We start from the raw sequence: 14,608 nt of genomic DNA on the forward strand, positions 1-14,608 counted from the left end.
GCTCTTCCATTGTTGACCAGTTCATTTGGAGAGATTTTTTGTGTGTATGATTTCTCTGTCTCATCTTTGACAGGGAGTGGACAGGCAATACTTCAGATTCATTCGAGGAACTTCCTGCATCCCAGAGCCTCTTCATTGAGGCACTCAGCCTCGATGAAAGCATAGGGACGTGTAGGAGCTGATACACTTACCAAATAGGCCAAACAAAAGGCAGTCGAGCCTTCAAAGGAGGTTGTTTTTCTTCCTGTGACTGAAGGGAAGTGTGTAAAGAATGATGTAAGCTCAGCAGCAGGCCCCAGGTCCCAGGCCCCAGGGGATGCACAACTACAGGGTGTTTGCACCAAGTGAGCTGAAACTCAGCAGGAACACAACTTGGCATCTCTCCACTCCTGGCTAGTGCTAAACTGGGAGGCGACACTGTATCTCTCAGAGCTGTGCTGTGTACTTGTCATATGGTGCTCCATCACCTATTTGAAAAGAAAACAAATGGCTTCTTGGAAGCTGTTTATGCCCCTGGGAGAAGAGGGTGCAGGACTGCTGCCCACCCAGGGAGGGAAGGGGCTGCCTTCCCCTTCAGCAGGGCATCAAGTGTTAACAAGGTGTATTTAAGAGCCCTGCCTCACAGCTCTGCTAGGAAACAGGCTTTGAAATGCCTCCAAGTGAAAGTGCTGTGAAGTTTATGTAGGCAGAAGGTAATTACCCAGATTAGAATTTGGCCAGGACACAGAACTGACACTTCAGGAAGGAGTGTGCCTCAGGAGCTTAAATAACCACAAGTGATCGGCGCTTCTGTGACTTTACATTTTAGCTGAAACACTAATCTCCATCAGCAGAGCAGTGATGGAGACAGGACTGATGAACAAGGTGTCAGCAACTGCAGGCTGCAGCTTGGACTGCGTCTATTTCTCTTCCCCTTCTCAAATATATGAACTGTAAAGAAGTAACTCAAGCTGTTACTGACCTGAAACCTGAATTCTACCTTCCTTTACTTTTTCTAGGTTTCATTCTCTTCTCTCATCTGCCACTTTTCAGTGTTCATTTTCTGTGAATTATCCTCCTTTCTGATAGCAGTTTTTACCTCCTGTGCAAGTACTTCCCTCACTTCCCCCTCTTCTCTCTTTCCTTGAAGTCTTTTATTCCATTTCCTTGCCTTCCTCCAAGTTGCCTGCACTGTGTTTTCCCTGATTTCGCCCTTTTGTTGCCTTTTGCAACTACCGAGTTGCTTCTGTCATTCCATGTAACATTTTGCTGCTTCTCATCCTTCACACAGCCGTCCAAGGTTGCAGGTCCCCTCTTAACCATGGCTGAATTCCAGCACTGCTTCCATCCTTGAAAGATCCCAAGTTCCAGCTTCTATTTGGCCACGGGATACTGACCACAGTTGATTGTTTTTTGTGCTATGGGAGACTATGCCATTATAAAGGCACTAAAGGCTACTTGTTAGTACCATATATCCTGTGACAGTAGGTTTTGACCCTGAGAGCAGAGGAATAAGGTTGGGAAGTGTTTCAGTTAGTTGGTTCTTTGGTATGCTTCTACTCAGTGACTTCCAAAGCAAAGAAATTTAAAATAGAAAACAAATCTTCATTATTTTCTTTCTATAACAGTAACTTCTCTGGTGATTCACTAATGCATTCTTTCTTTCTTATTACACTTAATTGCCTTAATTAATACCATGTTGGGTAACCAAAAATCATCTCTCCTGTGTAGTTTCATGTAGAAGAGATCTTAATTCTGTTACTTATTGCTGCAATAAGTGAACTAATTAATATTTACTTGCTTTTAAAAAACATGTATTCCTTCTTGACCTTCAATATCTTGGCCGCTGCTTGGTTTTCTTCTGGATAACACACCTTCACATAAGCTAAAGCACCCAGAACTGTGTCTAATTGGACAGAGTGGGACTGTCCAGTACTATATGAAGAAGAGCATCACCTGCAGTGAGATGCCTTCAGCTGTGCATCTCCAAATCAGACTGCCTCTGCTTCCACTTTATCATATTGACAATTCACACCAAGCTCGTTGCTCAACTGGTATCTCATGGAAGTCCTCTTCTACCTGATTGCTAGTTTCCCCTTTACATTTCTCTGTCTGACTCAATCCCTGCTCTGGGCTTAGTTCTGCCTGGATACAGCAGTTTGCACTTGTACAACATGGATTTCTGCTCTAATCTTAAAATATCCATGAAAGTTTTAAAGCCTAAGTCACCATGAACTGTAGTTCTATTGATCACTCATCCTTCCTTTCCTGCTAAATCATTTAGGACCTGGTACACAAAACCAGTGGCCTGACACAGCCCGCCACTTGATTTGAGTTGCATGTAGCATTATGAACCATATTCTTTTCTACATCAGCATGAAATTGCACTAATACAGGCTCAGGTACGATCCTCTAAACATGCTTCATTGATGTGGTTGAGGAAGATGCTGGGCTCTTTTGAGAGAAGTTCCTAATGTTCATGGATTTGACACAAACATCCAGAAGGTTTCCAGGCACAAAAACTCAGGACTAAGTTTCTGCTTAAAAGCTTCAAACTGCATTTATTGTAAATTCATGAAAAAAAAAGAAAGAAAGGGAAAAAGAAGTAGGAAGAAACCAGAGGCTGGTAAACTATTACATTTCATTGTGAAGAACTTGTCCAGTGATTTGCAATCCGATATTGAAAAGAATATCTAAATAAGCAGCAATTTCCCAATAGAAATCTCATTAAATAAAAAATTATTTCCATATTTACAGATTATAAGGCAAATGTATCTTTAAAGCACTGTTTAGTAGTTAGTGGGTTTATTTCTTTGAAAAGAAAAGATAAACTGTTTGAACCTAAGAGAATACTTTAGAAGCAGCTGGCTATACAGTCTATTTTACCATCGGTGAACAGCCCAACAGCCTTCCTTTGGCCACTGCAGTGCTCTGCTTCTTCTGTCACCCAGGCTTTCACCGAAGGGCTTCTGGTACCTCCACCTACAAAATGGGGAGTGGGGGAATCCTGTTATATTTGTTGTACATTCTATATCTCAAAATTCCTTCCTAAGCTGCTGGCCTTCTCCCAAGATCTTTTTGCTAATGCATGTCCTGTAGCAGGCCTGAAACTAGGAAAGTAACCCACTTTATGTCACAGTCCCAATTAAATAGAAATCGGAGAGCTGATAAAAGCCTAATCAGAGGAAAACAGCCTCCTAAGCATTTTATGTTCACATTTCTATGAGTGTTTTTATCAAATATCCATGTTCTAAAATTAATTGAGCTTGTTCTATATCTGATCCACAGTCAGTTACTGAAATAAGATCTCTTACTTACCCGCCGTAGTTGTTTTATGCTGCTTGCTCGAATTGCTTCCATGAGGTTGTCATGGAGGGACCTTTGTGGGGTGGAGGGTCGGGTGGAGGGCCGTGAACCTTCTTCTGATCTTCTGTCTGGGATGGATTTCAGAGAATCTTTAATTTCTTTCAGTATACTGTTCTCATGCTTTTTGCTTTTTTTGCCTTTTTTCTTTTTCTGTCCATTCTGTAAGGCTCTTTTTGAACTTTCTTGCTGTTTGATAACCTCAGCTATGTTCCTGGTTGGTGCTTTCTTGTCTGGGATGACAGGAGGAGGAGGAGGAGGGGGTGGAGGTGGAGGTGGAGGCGGAGGGGGAGGAGGGGTTGCGGGTGCTGGAGGTTGACTTTTTGCTGGTGCTGATTTCCTAGGGAGCTTTGGAGAGGACCAAGGTGAGCTCTTAGGTGACGTGTAGGGTGAGGAACGAGGAGTGCCTTTTTGCAAGGTTTTGGTCTTTGGGTTGATAGCTCCATCACAACCATACTCTTGTTGCCGTTGCTCCTGCATGCGCTTTTGCCTTTGTTTATCCATATTTCTTGTCAAGATGCTTGTCATGCTCATTCTTGGGCCAGCAAGGTCAAAGTGGTACCCCAGCTTGACCAGAGTAGTGTTCTCTTTTAACAGTTTAACTATGTCCATTTCCACCTGGCTGCCCATGATATGCCTTTGGTTGTGGAACCGTAACTCTGTTAGAACCTTGTTATGCTGCAAAGCTCTCATGATGGCCAATACTCCTTTGCCTGTGATAAAATTTGACTCAATATTCAGACTAGTGATATGCTGATTTACTTTTAACATACCAGCAATGGCTATTGCGACGTTGTCATCAGCATGTGTGTTAGCCAAGCTGAATGACTTAACTACAGTGTTGTCCCTCAGGGCTTGAGAAAATTGTATAAGCATCTGCGAAGTAATATTTTCAATGTTATTTAGATTAACCTCTGTGGTCTCAGGGTCATTGCTCCGAACTTTTTCCAGAGCGTCCTCAATAACTGTTGGATTTCCACATGGGTGGATGGCACTGCTTTTAAAGCTCAGATTTTCAGTGTCTTTCCCATCATGGCCATTGAACAAGTTTTCACTGTTCTTTGCACTGCTACACTTCTTGTGTCTAACATGGCCAGAACTCCTGCCACCCTCACAATTCACTGGTCTTTCACTAGCTGCAGAATTTTGTGTTTCCTCATCCTCGTCATCACTGTCATCTTCATCTTCCTCTTCCTCCTCCTCTTCTTCCTCTTCATCATCCTCTTCAGTATATGCCTCCTCAGATACTTCACTATTGCTTTCTGTGAAACACTCTTCTTGAATGTCTTCTGAATTGTCTTCTTCTTGCTCGGAATCCTGAACACAAATGTAAGTGCGGGTGTTAAAATGATTGCAGTAATGTAATGCTGCCTTTTTTTCTTTTTTTTTCTTTCGAAAATGATTACCTTGAAACTGTGTAAGTTAATGCTGAAAGCTAAAAATAAAGCCTCACAAACAAAGCCAGTTAAGTGAGCAGAAAAACTATTTCAGCACCTAACCGGTTATTACCATTATTTCTTTAATTTTCTTTAAAATACATATGCTTAATGTAAATTGGTTTAGATTTCCTGATGTCAACAATCATTCCCAAGAGAAAACTTGATACAAGATATTGTGATGTGGATGCTGCTTATGATTTGGCATGCCTACAAGGGGCTGTTATGAAACCATCCTTGCCAGCGGAAACGCAAGACTGTAATTTCAGAATGAATGTGATCTGTGAGCAACAAATTCCCTGTTTCACAAACATTAGGCAGCTGTATCAATGCACAGTCTCCCTTTCATTTACTAGCACACCCAAAAAGCTAAAGAACATTTGATTTACAAATAGTGTCTGCATGTGCCAACATGTGTATTGATGTGAAAAACTAATATAGAATTGCAAGAGTTACACAGAAAATACTCTGGATATACTAAAGGTTCAATATGCACTTCACAGCTATTTGTGAAGAAAAGAGTCATACACATCCCCGCAGCTAACAAGTAATCATCCCAATAAACCACAGATCACTTCAGGATTGACAAGAGGTAAGACTCTGTTCAGCTGTCAGGTCAGCTCCAACACTTCAACACGTTATTGCCCAAGCAATCCTTTCTTTTCTAAACTCCATGGTTATTTCAGTGTATTTTGTGGGCACCAAAATGTCAGTTTGGGATCCATGTCTCACAGTTCTTTCAGAGGCACTCAGCAGTTTTGGCTGCATAGGACAGTACCTCACATGCAGGACCAGCAAGGCCTGTGCCCCAGAAAAGCCCCCCTTTCCTCATGGAGAGCTCCAGAAGCACGGCCATGTTTTATGGGCCCTGACTGAGCCCTCAAGCTATGACCACCCCTCAACCTCCTGCCCAGAAAGATCGCTTATAAGCTTTATAGCCTACTGGACAAGCCACAGTGTAACCCTTTTTAATTCCATTGCTAAATGCTGATAAAATTTTAGAGGTAGAATAGTTGTTGCACAAACTACCTTATCAACATCCAGGTTTTAGCCTTTGTAAAATACTAAAGGGAAAATGGGTCCACTTTGTGGATACACAGTGACTGGGTTTCTTGTTTCCGGAAAACATGGTTGTTGTTGATCTGGTAGCTTAATTTTATAAACCATGGGCAGCTTTAAGTTTGCTTAATTATCTGGTTCTAAAAACACAGAAAGGTTAAAAGAAGGGTAATAACAGATTGCACGGTATTGTTTCACAGCCTTAAGCAGATTTCTGCATTGGGGCACATGCAAAACATACGGTACTTGTTAATGTTCAGATACATTTGACTCAAATGAAACATGACATCAAACTGTTCCAACCCGCTGTCCCTGAGAGCACAGTGCTGGGAGGGCTTGCAGGGTCCCAGCCCCATTGCCCTGCCAATGCTGAGCAAGAAGGCACTGCACTGCATGTGGAAACAGGGCTGGGTTTATTAAGGCACTGAGATTTGTATTTGCAGCTTCTGCACATGTGTGCAGCCTTTTAAAAGCTGAAAACAAGTTATCCAGGAAGCCATTCTTATGGTATGCTTATATCTACCCAGACACGATTACAGCCTTCAACACAGCTACATATGAGCACAAGCTTACGCCTCTAAAACAACTGCTGGTATCTTTTGATGACACCAGATTAATGATAAAAAAGTGCTTGAATTTTTGGAATGGCGCTTCAGGAGTAATGGTGTTTATTTTTCCATAACACACGTTGTGAGGTGCTGTATTTCATAGCAATCTGAAGAATAATTTTGAAATTGAGTTGTTTTCTTTGCAGATCTCTGGAGTCATGCCCTGGTACTGTGGCAGCATTTTGGTACAGGACTGCTGCTGGCAGCCTGTAGGGCTTCATCCTACGGCTTGGTAGCAGCTCGATGAAAAGTTTGGCCTGAGATAGATAGTACAGAGAGAGAAATTCCTCTGGAAGGCAAGGCATTCCCCTTGCATGGCTATCTACAGGATTTTGCCTGCTGAAGGGGCTGATGTCTCACCACTAACTATAGAAAGGGCACAAATAGATATCTTAAGTAAGGTGTCTAACTTTCAGACAGTTGAGGCCAAGAAGGTTGCTTCCAAGAGACTAAGAAGGTGTTTCTTATTGCCTTTAGTAGAGTGAGCATTCGTGCCTTCTACATCAGCATGTGAACATTTCCCTGTTTATGAACACATTTAGACATCCACATCTCTGAAAATATAAAGGCTTTTCTGAGCACTATAAGTTTTAGCCAGTGCACGCTGTTAATGCTATACAGACACGGAAAAGCTTTGTATGACACAGAACCAGATCCATACAGAAAGTTTTTGGAACCGTCTAGGTTTTGGATTCCAGGCTCAGCTGAAATAAAACATTAATCCTTCCATTCCCTTCCTGGGACTTGACAAGCAGGGAGTGAAGCCCACGTCTGCAAGCTGACACTAACAGTCTGATGACAGCTAGTGCTCTGTGTGCTTGCCTGCAAAGTCACTACAGCACCATTCACTAGCAGGAAAGGACAATTTAAAGAAACATTTAAAGCAATCGTGACTATTATTACTGTGAGCTAAGTTAAGTCCAAGTGATTTTTCTCTAAGGAAGTATTTTATCTAATGCACCGACTGTAATTATTTCCTTGCAAATGAGCTGAACTCCTGAATCAAGGCTCTTTGAAGTTAAAAGTAGTTTTGCTTTCCTTTTATTTTTAATGAATTTATTTATTTTTAATTATTTAAACATAGGAAAGCAAGTCTTTGTAAGTCAGGACTTGGAATGGAGCAGTGCTTATAAATTAAGATCTTACTAGCATCCCCAAATCCTCGCTTTGGTTGAAATTACAGAGCCTTTATGAAGACAAAAACTGCTTTTTGAATGAGCCTGGGCTTGCAGCCTGTTTTTGCAAGGGCTCAGAGGCTGCCAATATGAACAATAACTCAGGCTGAGAGTGCTCATCACCTGCTAAGACCGAGTCCTCGCTGTACTGTTGCTTTGTAGCTCATGAATCAGCATTTATTATGACAGTCTTTATTTGGGGAACAAATTGCCTGACAAGCAGTGAGTTGTTCTTCGGGGAACACAGGTGTTTGACCCATCCCCTGCTCCAGGCCAACTTCTGAATATCTTACAGCCACCCTCCGACCACCGCTGCCAGCAGACCCTGGAGCCAAGGATGCTCAAGCAGCACCAAGGCATGACAATTCTGATGGCTGCAATGCCGCTTCCTTCCAGTGAGAGTGGAACCTCTCTGCCGCTTACTCAACTTCTGACATGCATTGTATTCAAGCAAGCCCTAACAGTTACAGGGAGCAGAGCGCCTGGTGCCTTACCTTCTCACACGCGCCCAGCCTCTCTTTCTCCAAGAGCTTTTTGGTCTCCCGCTCCCAGTAGGCCATCAGCGCTTCCCTGCTGAAAGTCCCGGTGGGTGTTTTCTCTGTCAGACTCTTTTGCCGTTGTCCTACGGGGAGGTTGCGGTCGGGCTCAATGTCCTCCAGTTCCCGCTCCAGCTCCTTCAGCTCCTCTTCTGTGAGAGAAGCGAGGAGCTCATCCTCATCAATGTCCTCATATTTGCTAAGCTCTCTTCTGTAGCCAAAGGTAGACATGGTCCCGATGGGTCAGGCTGGTATGGAACTGGAAGGATCAGGCATTCACAAGGGCTGGATTGAGCACACCCTGTCCTGTTTGGTCAGCAACTGTTTCCCTGTGTAGCTGAGGCACCCTTTTAAGAGTAACCACTGGGAGCTTGCGACAATGCGCGGAGGGATGAAAGCATGCTCTGTTTTAAGCATCAGACGTCAGCCAGACATCTGAACAGAAAGAATGTCCCTCCACTGGTGTTTGCAGGTCCTTGGAAGAGGGGATTACTGACACAGTGACCATTGCCTTATTTAGAGCAGCGGGCTTGCAGGGGGTGGGGAGAACACTGCCGGCCTAGCACCGGCCTCGCCTCTAACAACAGGAGGGAAGAGCCGTGAAAATCCACATAATCCCAGGCTGCTGCAGGGCTGCCAGTGGAACCAGCTCCCTGGGGCCCAGTGGGGCCCCACAGCCTTGCCGTGGAACTGCCTTCAAAGCGAGGCATCGGCAGGAGGCTGCAGCAGTGGAGTGGTGGCTGGAGAAGGTGGGCAGCCCGTGCCTCACAAACCACGCATCCATTGCTCAGTGAAGTGCCAGTCAATTCACCTTGCTCCAGTGATGGGGGGATCAAGTCATTGCTTTGCAGCTGTTCCCAGATGTTGTTAATGGAGAGGGCTGTGTACTGCGATATCTCACTGAGGTTTGGGGCAGCTGGGATCTTGTGTCTCTACCTTCAGTAGATTGGGCAGACTCTAACAAATGAAGGCCTCTAGTGGGCATTTTGGTCAACAGCTGTGGCTCGCTAGAGGTGACAGATGCCAGCTGGAGAACACCTTCACATTTATATCTGCATTTATGTGTGTATATGTATACCACTATAGATACATGAAAATGTTCTCACACACAAACATAAATACATGGGAGCAATGAATAGATATGTATATGCACATTATCACATCTTCTACTGCATTATTCTGATTATTTTTAGAAAGAGATATCTTCCAATATAAGGAACCACAGAATGAAAGCTTTAAACTTCCCACTATTGTTTATCTATTTATGAACATAGAGCGAGTGAGGTTTTGCGAAACACCCAGCCCAGCAATATCTGCAAACCGGTGCTCTGGGAGAGAAAGGGAGAAAGAAAAGACAGAGTCAGTTACATTACAAGGAAGGAACGATAATGATAAATGTTAACATGATGAAAAGATAAAAGTTTGGGTTTTTTTTTAATTATTTTTATTGGCAAAGACAGTATTTAATATAAATGTAATTGAAAATAATTTGACACTTGTTGAACATTTATAGAGACCAAACATTGGTCATTTGTGACATTGGTCACAAATGTTCACAGAGGAACAGAAAGAACACCAAGTTTGCCAGGATCTACTGAACCATTACGGTTCATGTATGTGGTGTCATCACTACAAGCCAGAATCAAAACAGCAGTCCATGGAGTGGTGATATGTGAATTCCCCAATGAAGAAAAAGAACATTCAAGACACAGCCCTCAGTGGGTAAAGTGATGTGCACTGTCTTTTGAGATATGAAAAGGAAAATCCTTCTGGATTTCCTGGAACACCAGGAAGCCATCAACTCGGACTGCTCCATTGCAGCTCAAACTTTCAGAGTCAGCCCAGAGAAGAAAACCTTTCTCTTGCAACACAAGACAGGCCTCATACCAATTTAGTCCAAAGACTGTGGAGCACATTGCCAGTCTTGTCTGGACTGTCCTACCACACCTACCTTATAGTCTAGATTTGGCACCTCCTGGCATCCATCTTCTCAGACCGATGGAAAATGGACTCTGTGGACAACATTTTTCTAGTGATGATGCCACTACAACAGCTGTGAAACAGTGGGTCAGCTCTGCTGGTGCAGGTTTTTACGAGATCAGCATGCAGGCTTTCTGCTCATTGCTGGAGTAAATGTATGGCTGTCAGTGGTGACTGTGTTGAAAATCAGTTTTGTAGCTGAGAGTTTGCTGTCAAATAGTGTTACTGTGCTCTCTGTACCTGTTGTAGTTTCTGTGGAAAAAAACAGGAGGAATTACTTTTTTAGTGATCTTTGTATTTCAAGTAGTGGCTTCAGAAATGTTCTGTTTTTCACAAGTTTCCATAATTCGTTGACCCAGCTATTGAAAGGAAGAGAGCAGCATCAGACAGGCAGTATGCATCCTCAACCAAGCAAAATCCAAAGCTTAAACTTCACTTTTAGTCTGGTGAGCACAGGGCAAAAGATAGGAAAGCACAGTGTTGTACAACCTTGTCCTCAGGCGTGGGACGTGGCCTGTCCCCATGACACTGGCTATTTCAGTCACAGCTCATGAGGACAGCCTGTCAGACAGATGCGTTGGCTTGTATCAAAACGCCAGCCCACGCGGCAGGAATGGGTCCAATTGCCATAGAGCATGTTAAAAACAATGCAGCCACAGCACGTCTGGGCTTTCCTGCTCCCTCCCATTGTGCATTCTTGCCTTTCCCCACCTCTTTTGCACTCATATTCCTTACCTAGTGCCTTCTCTGGTGTACAGCCCTCCTGAAGGCCTCAAGCTCCATTCTCAGTCTCCTCAATGCTGTGGCCTTCCATGCCTCCTTTCCCTGGCCTCTCCTTTCCTCCGCTCTTTCCACACCCCTCTCCTGCCTCACACTCCTTTCTCCTTCCTCCCCCTATATGTACGTATATAGAGTTATCTATCTCAATTTCCATATACTGCATCTGCAGGCCCAGGTGGAACGCAGAGTCAAATGGCCAGAAAAGACAAAGGGTCAGCTACCTGGCATCCAAGCACGTCTGCCAGACTGGCAGACTGATGGGACAAGCTGTAGCTCTTTCTATTGAGAGACCAGTATTGCTTTTGAAAAGCGTGCACACCATACTGTTCTTGAAAAGGATGTGTCATCACCTACATTTATCAGCATTGCAAACGGCATAAAGCATGCACTTGAAGGTATTTGAAAGAACAGTTTTTCAGCTGATTTTCTCTATGCCAGATTATTCTGCTGTCCATCATCTCTACTAGTGTTGTTGTAAGCAGGGAGTCTGCAGAGAGAGAAAGACCTTACCCTTTAGCTCTGCTGGGGATGAGTTCAAAGACAACTGAACCAAAAGCAGCATTTGCTCAGGAGTTAGGCTCCACAGCCTAATTCAATGATAGATTTTTCCTGCTGACCCCTGGCAGCACACCCTAAGGCCAATGGGAGGGCAGATTCCAGGTCCTGATTGTAGCTTAACAACTCAGTCCCATCACAAACAATGATCAGCTTTCACTCAAAAATGTGTGCACGTGGACGGCCTTGCTGCTCAGATTCGTTTTGAAAACAGCAGGTGGGAGTATCAGCTGCTGGGATGGCAACCAGAAGTCTGGAGAACATCACACACCACCAAGCCACGGGGTAACCCATAATCTAATGCGTTTTGATGGCAGGAGTGTTGGGTTGCCTTGTGCTTATCCAGAAAACAGAACAGTCATAGAAATACACGTCATGGAAAATAAATGAAGGGGCTTTGGTAGTACTGGTGAAGGGAAGAGTGCAAGGATGCATCTTGGAAGGGGACTCAAGAGGTGAACCTGACTGCTGGGAAAAAATTCATCTGGGTAAAAATAAAAACATTTCCAGACTAACAAACTCCTCAGCCTATTAAGAAAAGTGAAAAGGTGTGATGAACCTGCTTATCTCTATCAGCACAAACTATTCTTGCCATGGATTTGCTCAATGTAAGCTCTTCCCCATATCGCTAATGAGTGTTCATTTCCCCAGTGCCAATTTCAGCCACCCCGAAAAGATCAATTGCTTTGTACACAGTGATGATCCTAACGCTCTTGCTTTCATAAAGCTGCTCCTATCTTTCCAAAGAATCTTGGTGTTCTTTGCAAACATTGCCAACAGATTTAAGAGCTATATATAGAAATCATTTCACTCACTACTGATGTACAGACATTCAGGCTGTGTAGAATTACAGGGCAATATTGCTCAATGGTTTGGGGCAGGAAGTAGAGGTCGCTGTATTGCAGAGAAAGGAGCAGATATACTCTTGAATGCAGATAAAGCAGTTTTTGGTTTCCATGGGACACTATTTAGGCAGCTGTGCTCAGATTAGTCTTCCCCTAAAAGCATGATAAAATATATAACATCTGTCAACAGCATTTGTAAATATACCCTAAGTCGTATGTCCACATGAGAGCACGCACTATTATGTTTTAAGTAAGTATATAAAGTGCATGGATTTAGTCCTTTATTGAATGCCAAAGGCCCAGTTCTCCTGTGCAGCTTAGCCAAACCTACCATTTGCCTTTCAGATTAAAACAAACCCGAATACCTCTATGTCTTTACACTCAAGGAGCAGCGCATGTACTTCTATAATTAGCGTTTCCTTATTTTTATGTCGGAGTATTTTTAACAGTGTGTTGGCAATATAAACAAATGATGCAAATAATAAGGAATGAAATACAAGCAACAGTGGGAAGTAAATTTTCTATTTGATTCTCTTTATTTATGTCTGTTTTTAAATAGGCCATATCAGTGTTGATAGGAGTTCTGGGCACTGTGTCTACCATGCACACAATATGTAGAGCGTCAGTGAGAAGTCAATGGCTTTGCATTAAGACTTGATCAACTGTAGGATTTCTACTGAAAATGTGAACTTTGAAAATGCAATTAAATATTGGATGGCATTGTTCCAGTTTTAATTCCTGCATCCTAAACAAACGATTTCCAGTAGAAAGGTCAGGCAGAGAATAAGACAGAATAGAGCCATTAAGGCTGAAATTCACTTGGGCTGGTATTACTTTTCATAATATCAACTTCTTGAGCAAAGATCTATCAGAGCTAAGGCTCATATGTGTAACAAAAGAAGGGGGAAAGAAGGCTTTAAATGGTCTGCCTCAGCAGGCAGACTAGAGTTGTGGCCAAGTGTAGTAGAGAGGTAAAGCTGGCTACAAAGATGAAGACAGAGGTAAAGAGAGTAATGACAAGGCTCATATTAAAGGGATTTCTGGGAAAGCCTAAAGAGATGAGACCTGTTCTACTACCTAGACAAGCGTTCATGAGTTTACGCCACTTTTCCCCCATGCAAACCATAGCTAAATGGTTGGCTATTTTAGAAGCCTTTTTCTTCCTCAAATAAATGTTAGGAAAATCCTTTTATCTAACCAAAGGTAGACACAAAAGAGCACTACATTGTGACTGTTTCTCCATGCTTGGCTCACATGCTATCAGAAATAAACTGAGAAAAGGCAGCTCAGGCATGAAGAGCCCAAGCCAGAACACTGACACCTGCAGAGAAACAGTAAAACTGACCCCCACACGATATCCAGAGCAAGGATCTGCCCTGACAGCTTCCAAGATTAGATAGTAGCCAGTGCATGGAAATTTTGTGGAAGGCATAAGCAATATTATGGACTCTAAAGGGAATAGCTGGTCCTAGAACTCATGGATGTGGTTTGGATCTATACCAAGCTATGAAAACATAGCTACAAAGTCCATCTCACTGGTACTGCAAAGGCTGATGTAACCATAGTTGAATGCCTGGCTCTTCAGAGAGCTGATCAGCATGGTGCAGCTGTTTCTGTCAGATTTTATGAGAAACAGAGACCAAATGATATCACTGCTTTCAGACATTGCCCCCAAACTGATTGGAGTCCCTACCCCAAAGCATGCCTGGATCAAAGCCAGGGCATTTAATTACATCTAGTCAATGTGTGCCCCGGTGGCGCAGTGGTTAAAGACGCCGCCTTGCAACACTGGGGCCCGGAGTTCGAATCCCCCCTGTGGCGCAAGTGGTAGAAGTGCCGCTCTGCTACACAGAGGCTCGAATCCCGGGGGCTGGACACGATGACCTCTAAGGTCCCTTCCAACCCGCACGAAACTATGAAACTATGAAACTATGAAATGTCGCTGATCGGGTAGATATGCTATGGAACTGGATTGCGATGGAACATCCAATGAAACACACCTAAATAGCAGAGAAAACGAAAACCCAGCATTCCAAAGGTTCAATCAGTATCCAAATAGGGAGAAAAAAGAGTAGCTTTTTCTTAGCGATCTCTTCTCTTAGCTGGGGCTGCTGCCTTATCTTCACACATTTCCTGCTCTCGTATGTCCAATATTAGCACATATTCAACCCCCCAAATGTATTCAGTGCTCTGGCTCTAAAACATGGGAATCAAAAGGCCTGTGTTCAGTTCCTAACTTTGCCAAAAGCATGGCACAAACTAAATAGCTTCCTTTCCGTATCCATATATATC

The 14,608-nt window shown here is 43.3% G+C and overlaps 1 protein-coding gene across 2 annotated transcripts; it reads right to left on the minus strand.

The window, feature by feature from the left end:
- Positions 1 to 284: 284 nt before the first annotated feature.
- Positions 285 to 8,620, minus strand: LMOD2 (leiomodin 2). 2 transcript variants are annotated; one of them, XM_015853098.3, is made up of 3 exons: positions 8,115 to 8,605; positions 3,298 to 4,659; positions 285 to 467 (listed from the first exon to the last, which is right to left on the minus strand). In XM_015853098.3, the coding sequence occupies exons 1-3, from the start codon at positions 8,385 to 8,387 to the stop codon at positions 357 to 359; spliced, it is 1,746 nt and encodes a 581-aa protein (XP_015708584.2). In that variant the 5' UTR covers positions 8,388 to 8,605; the 3' UTR covers positions 285 to 356. The 2 variants fall into 2 exon arrangements, with proteins under 2 accessions (XP_015708584.2, XP_015708594.2); XM_015853108.3 differs by lacking the exon at positions 285 to 467 and adding an exon at positions 2,514 to 2,961 and having other exon boundaries at positions 8,115 to 8,620.
- Between the last annotated feature and the right edge of the window lie 5,988 nt (positions 8,621 to 14,608).

The sequence above is a fragment of the Coturnix japonica genome, chromosome 1 (genome assembly GCF_054131305.1).
Source record: "Coturnix japonica strain WE chromosome 1, WE-NBRP24, whole genome shotgun sequence".
Lineage (NCBI taxonomy): Eukaryota > Metazoa > Chordata > Aves > Galliformes > Phasianidae > Coturnix > Coturnix japonica.

Coding starts and splice junctions, on each gene's coding strand:
- LMOD2 (XM_015853098.3), bottom strand. CDS start 8,387: ATGTCTACCTTTGGCTACAGAAGAGAGCTTAGCAAATATGAGGACATT. Junction 4,660..8,114: donor GGCTGGGCGCGTGTGAGAAG/GTAAGGCACCAG, acceptor ATTTGTGTTCAG/GATTCCGAGCAAGAAGAAGA. Junction 468..3,297: donor GCATAAAACAACTACGGCGG/GTAAGTAAGAGA, acceptor CTTTTCAAATAG/GTGATGGAGCACCATATGAC.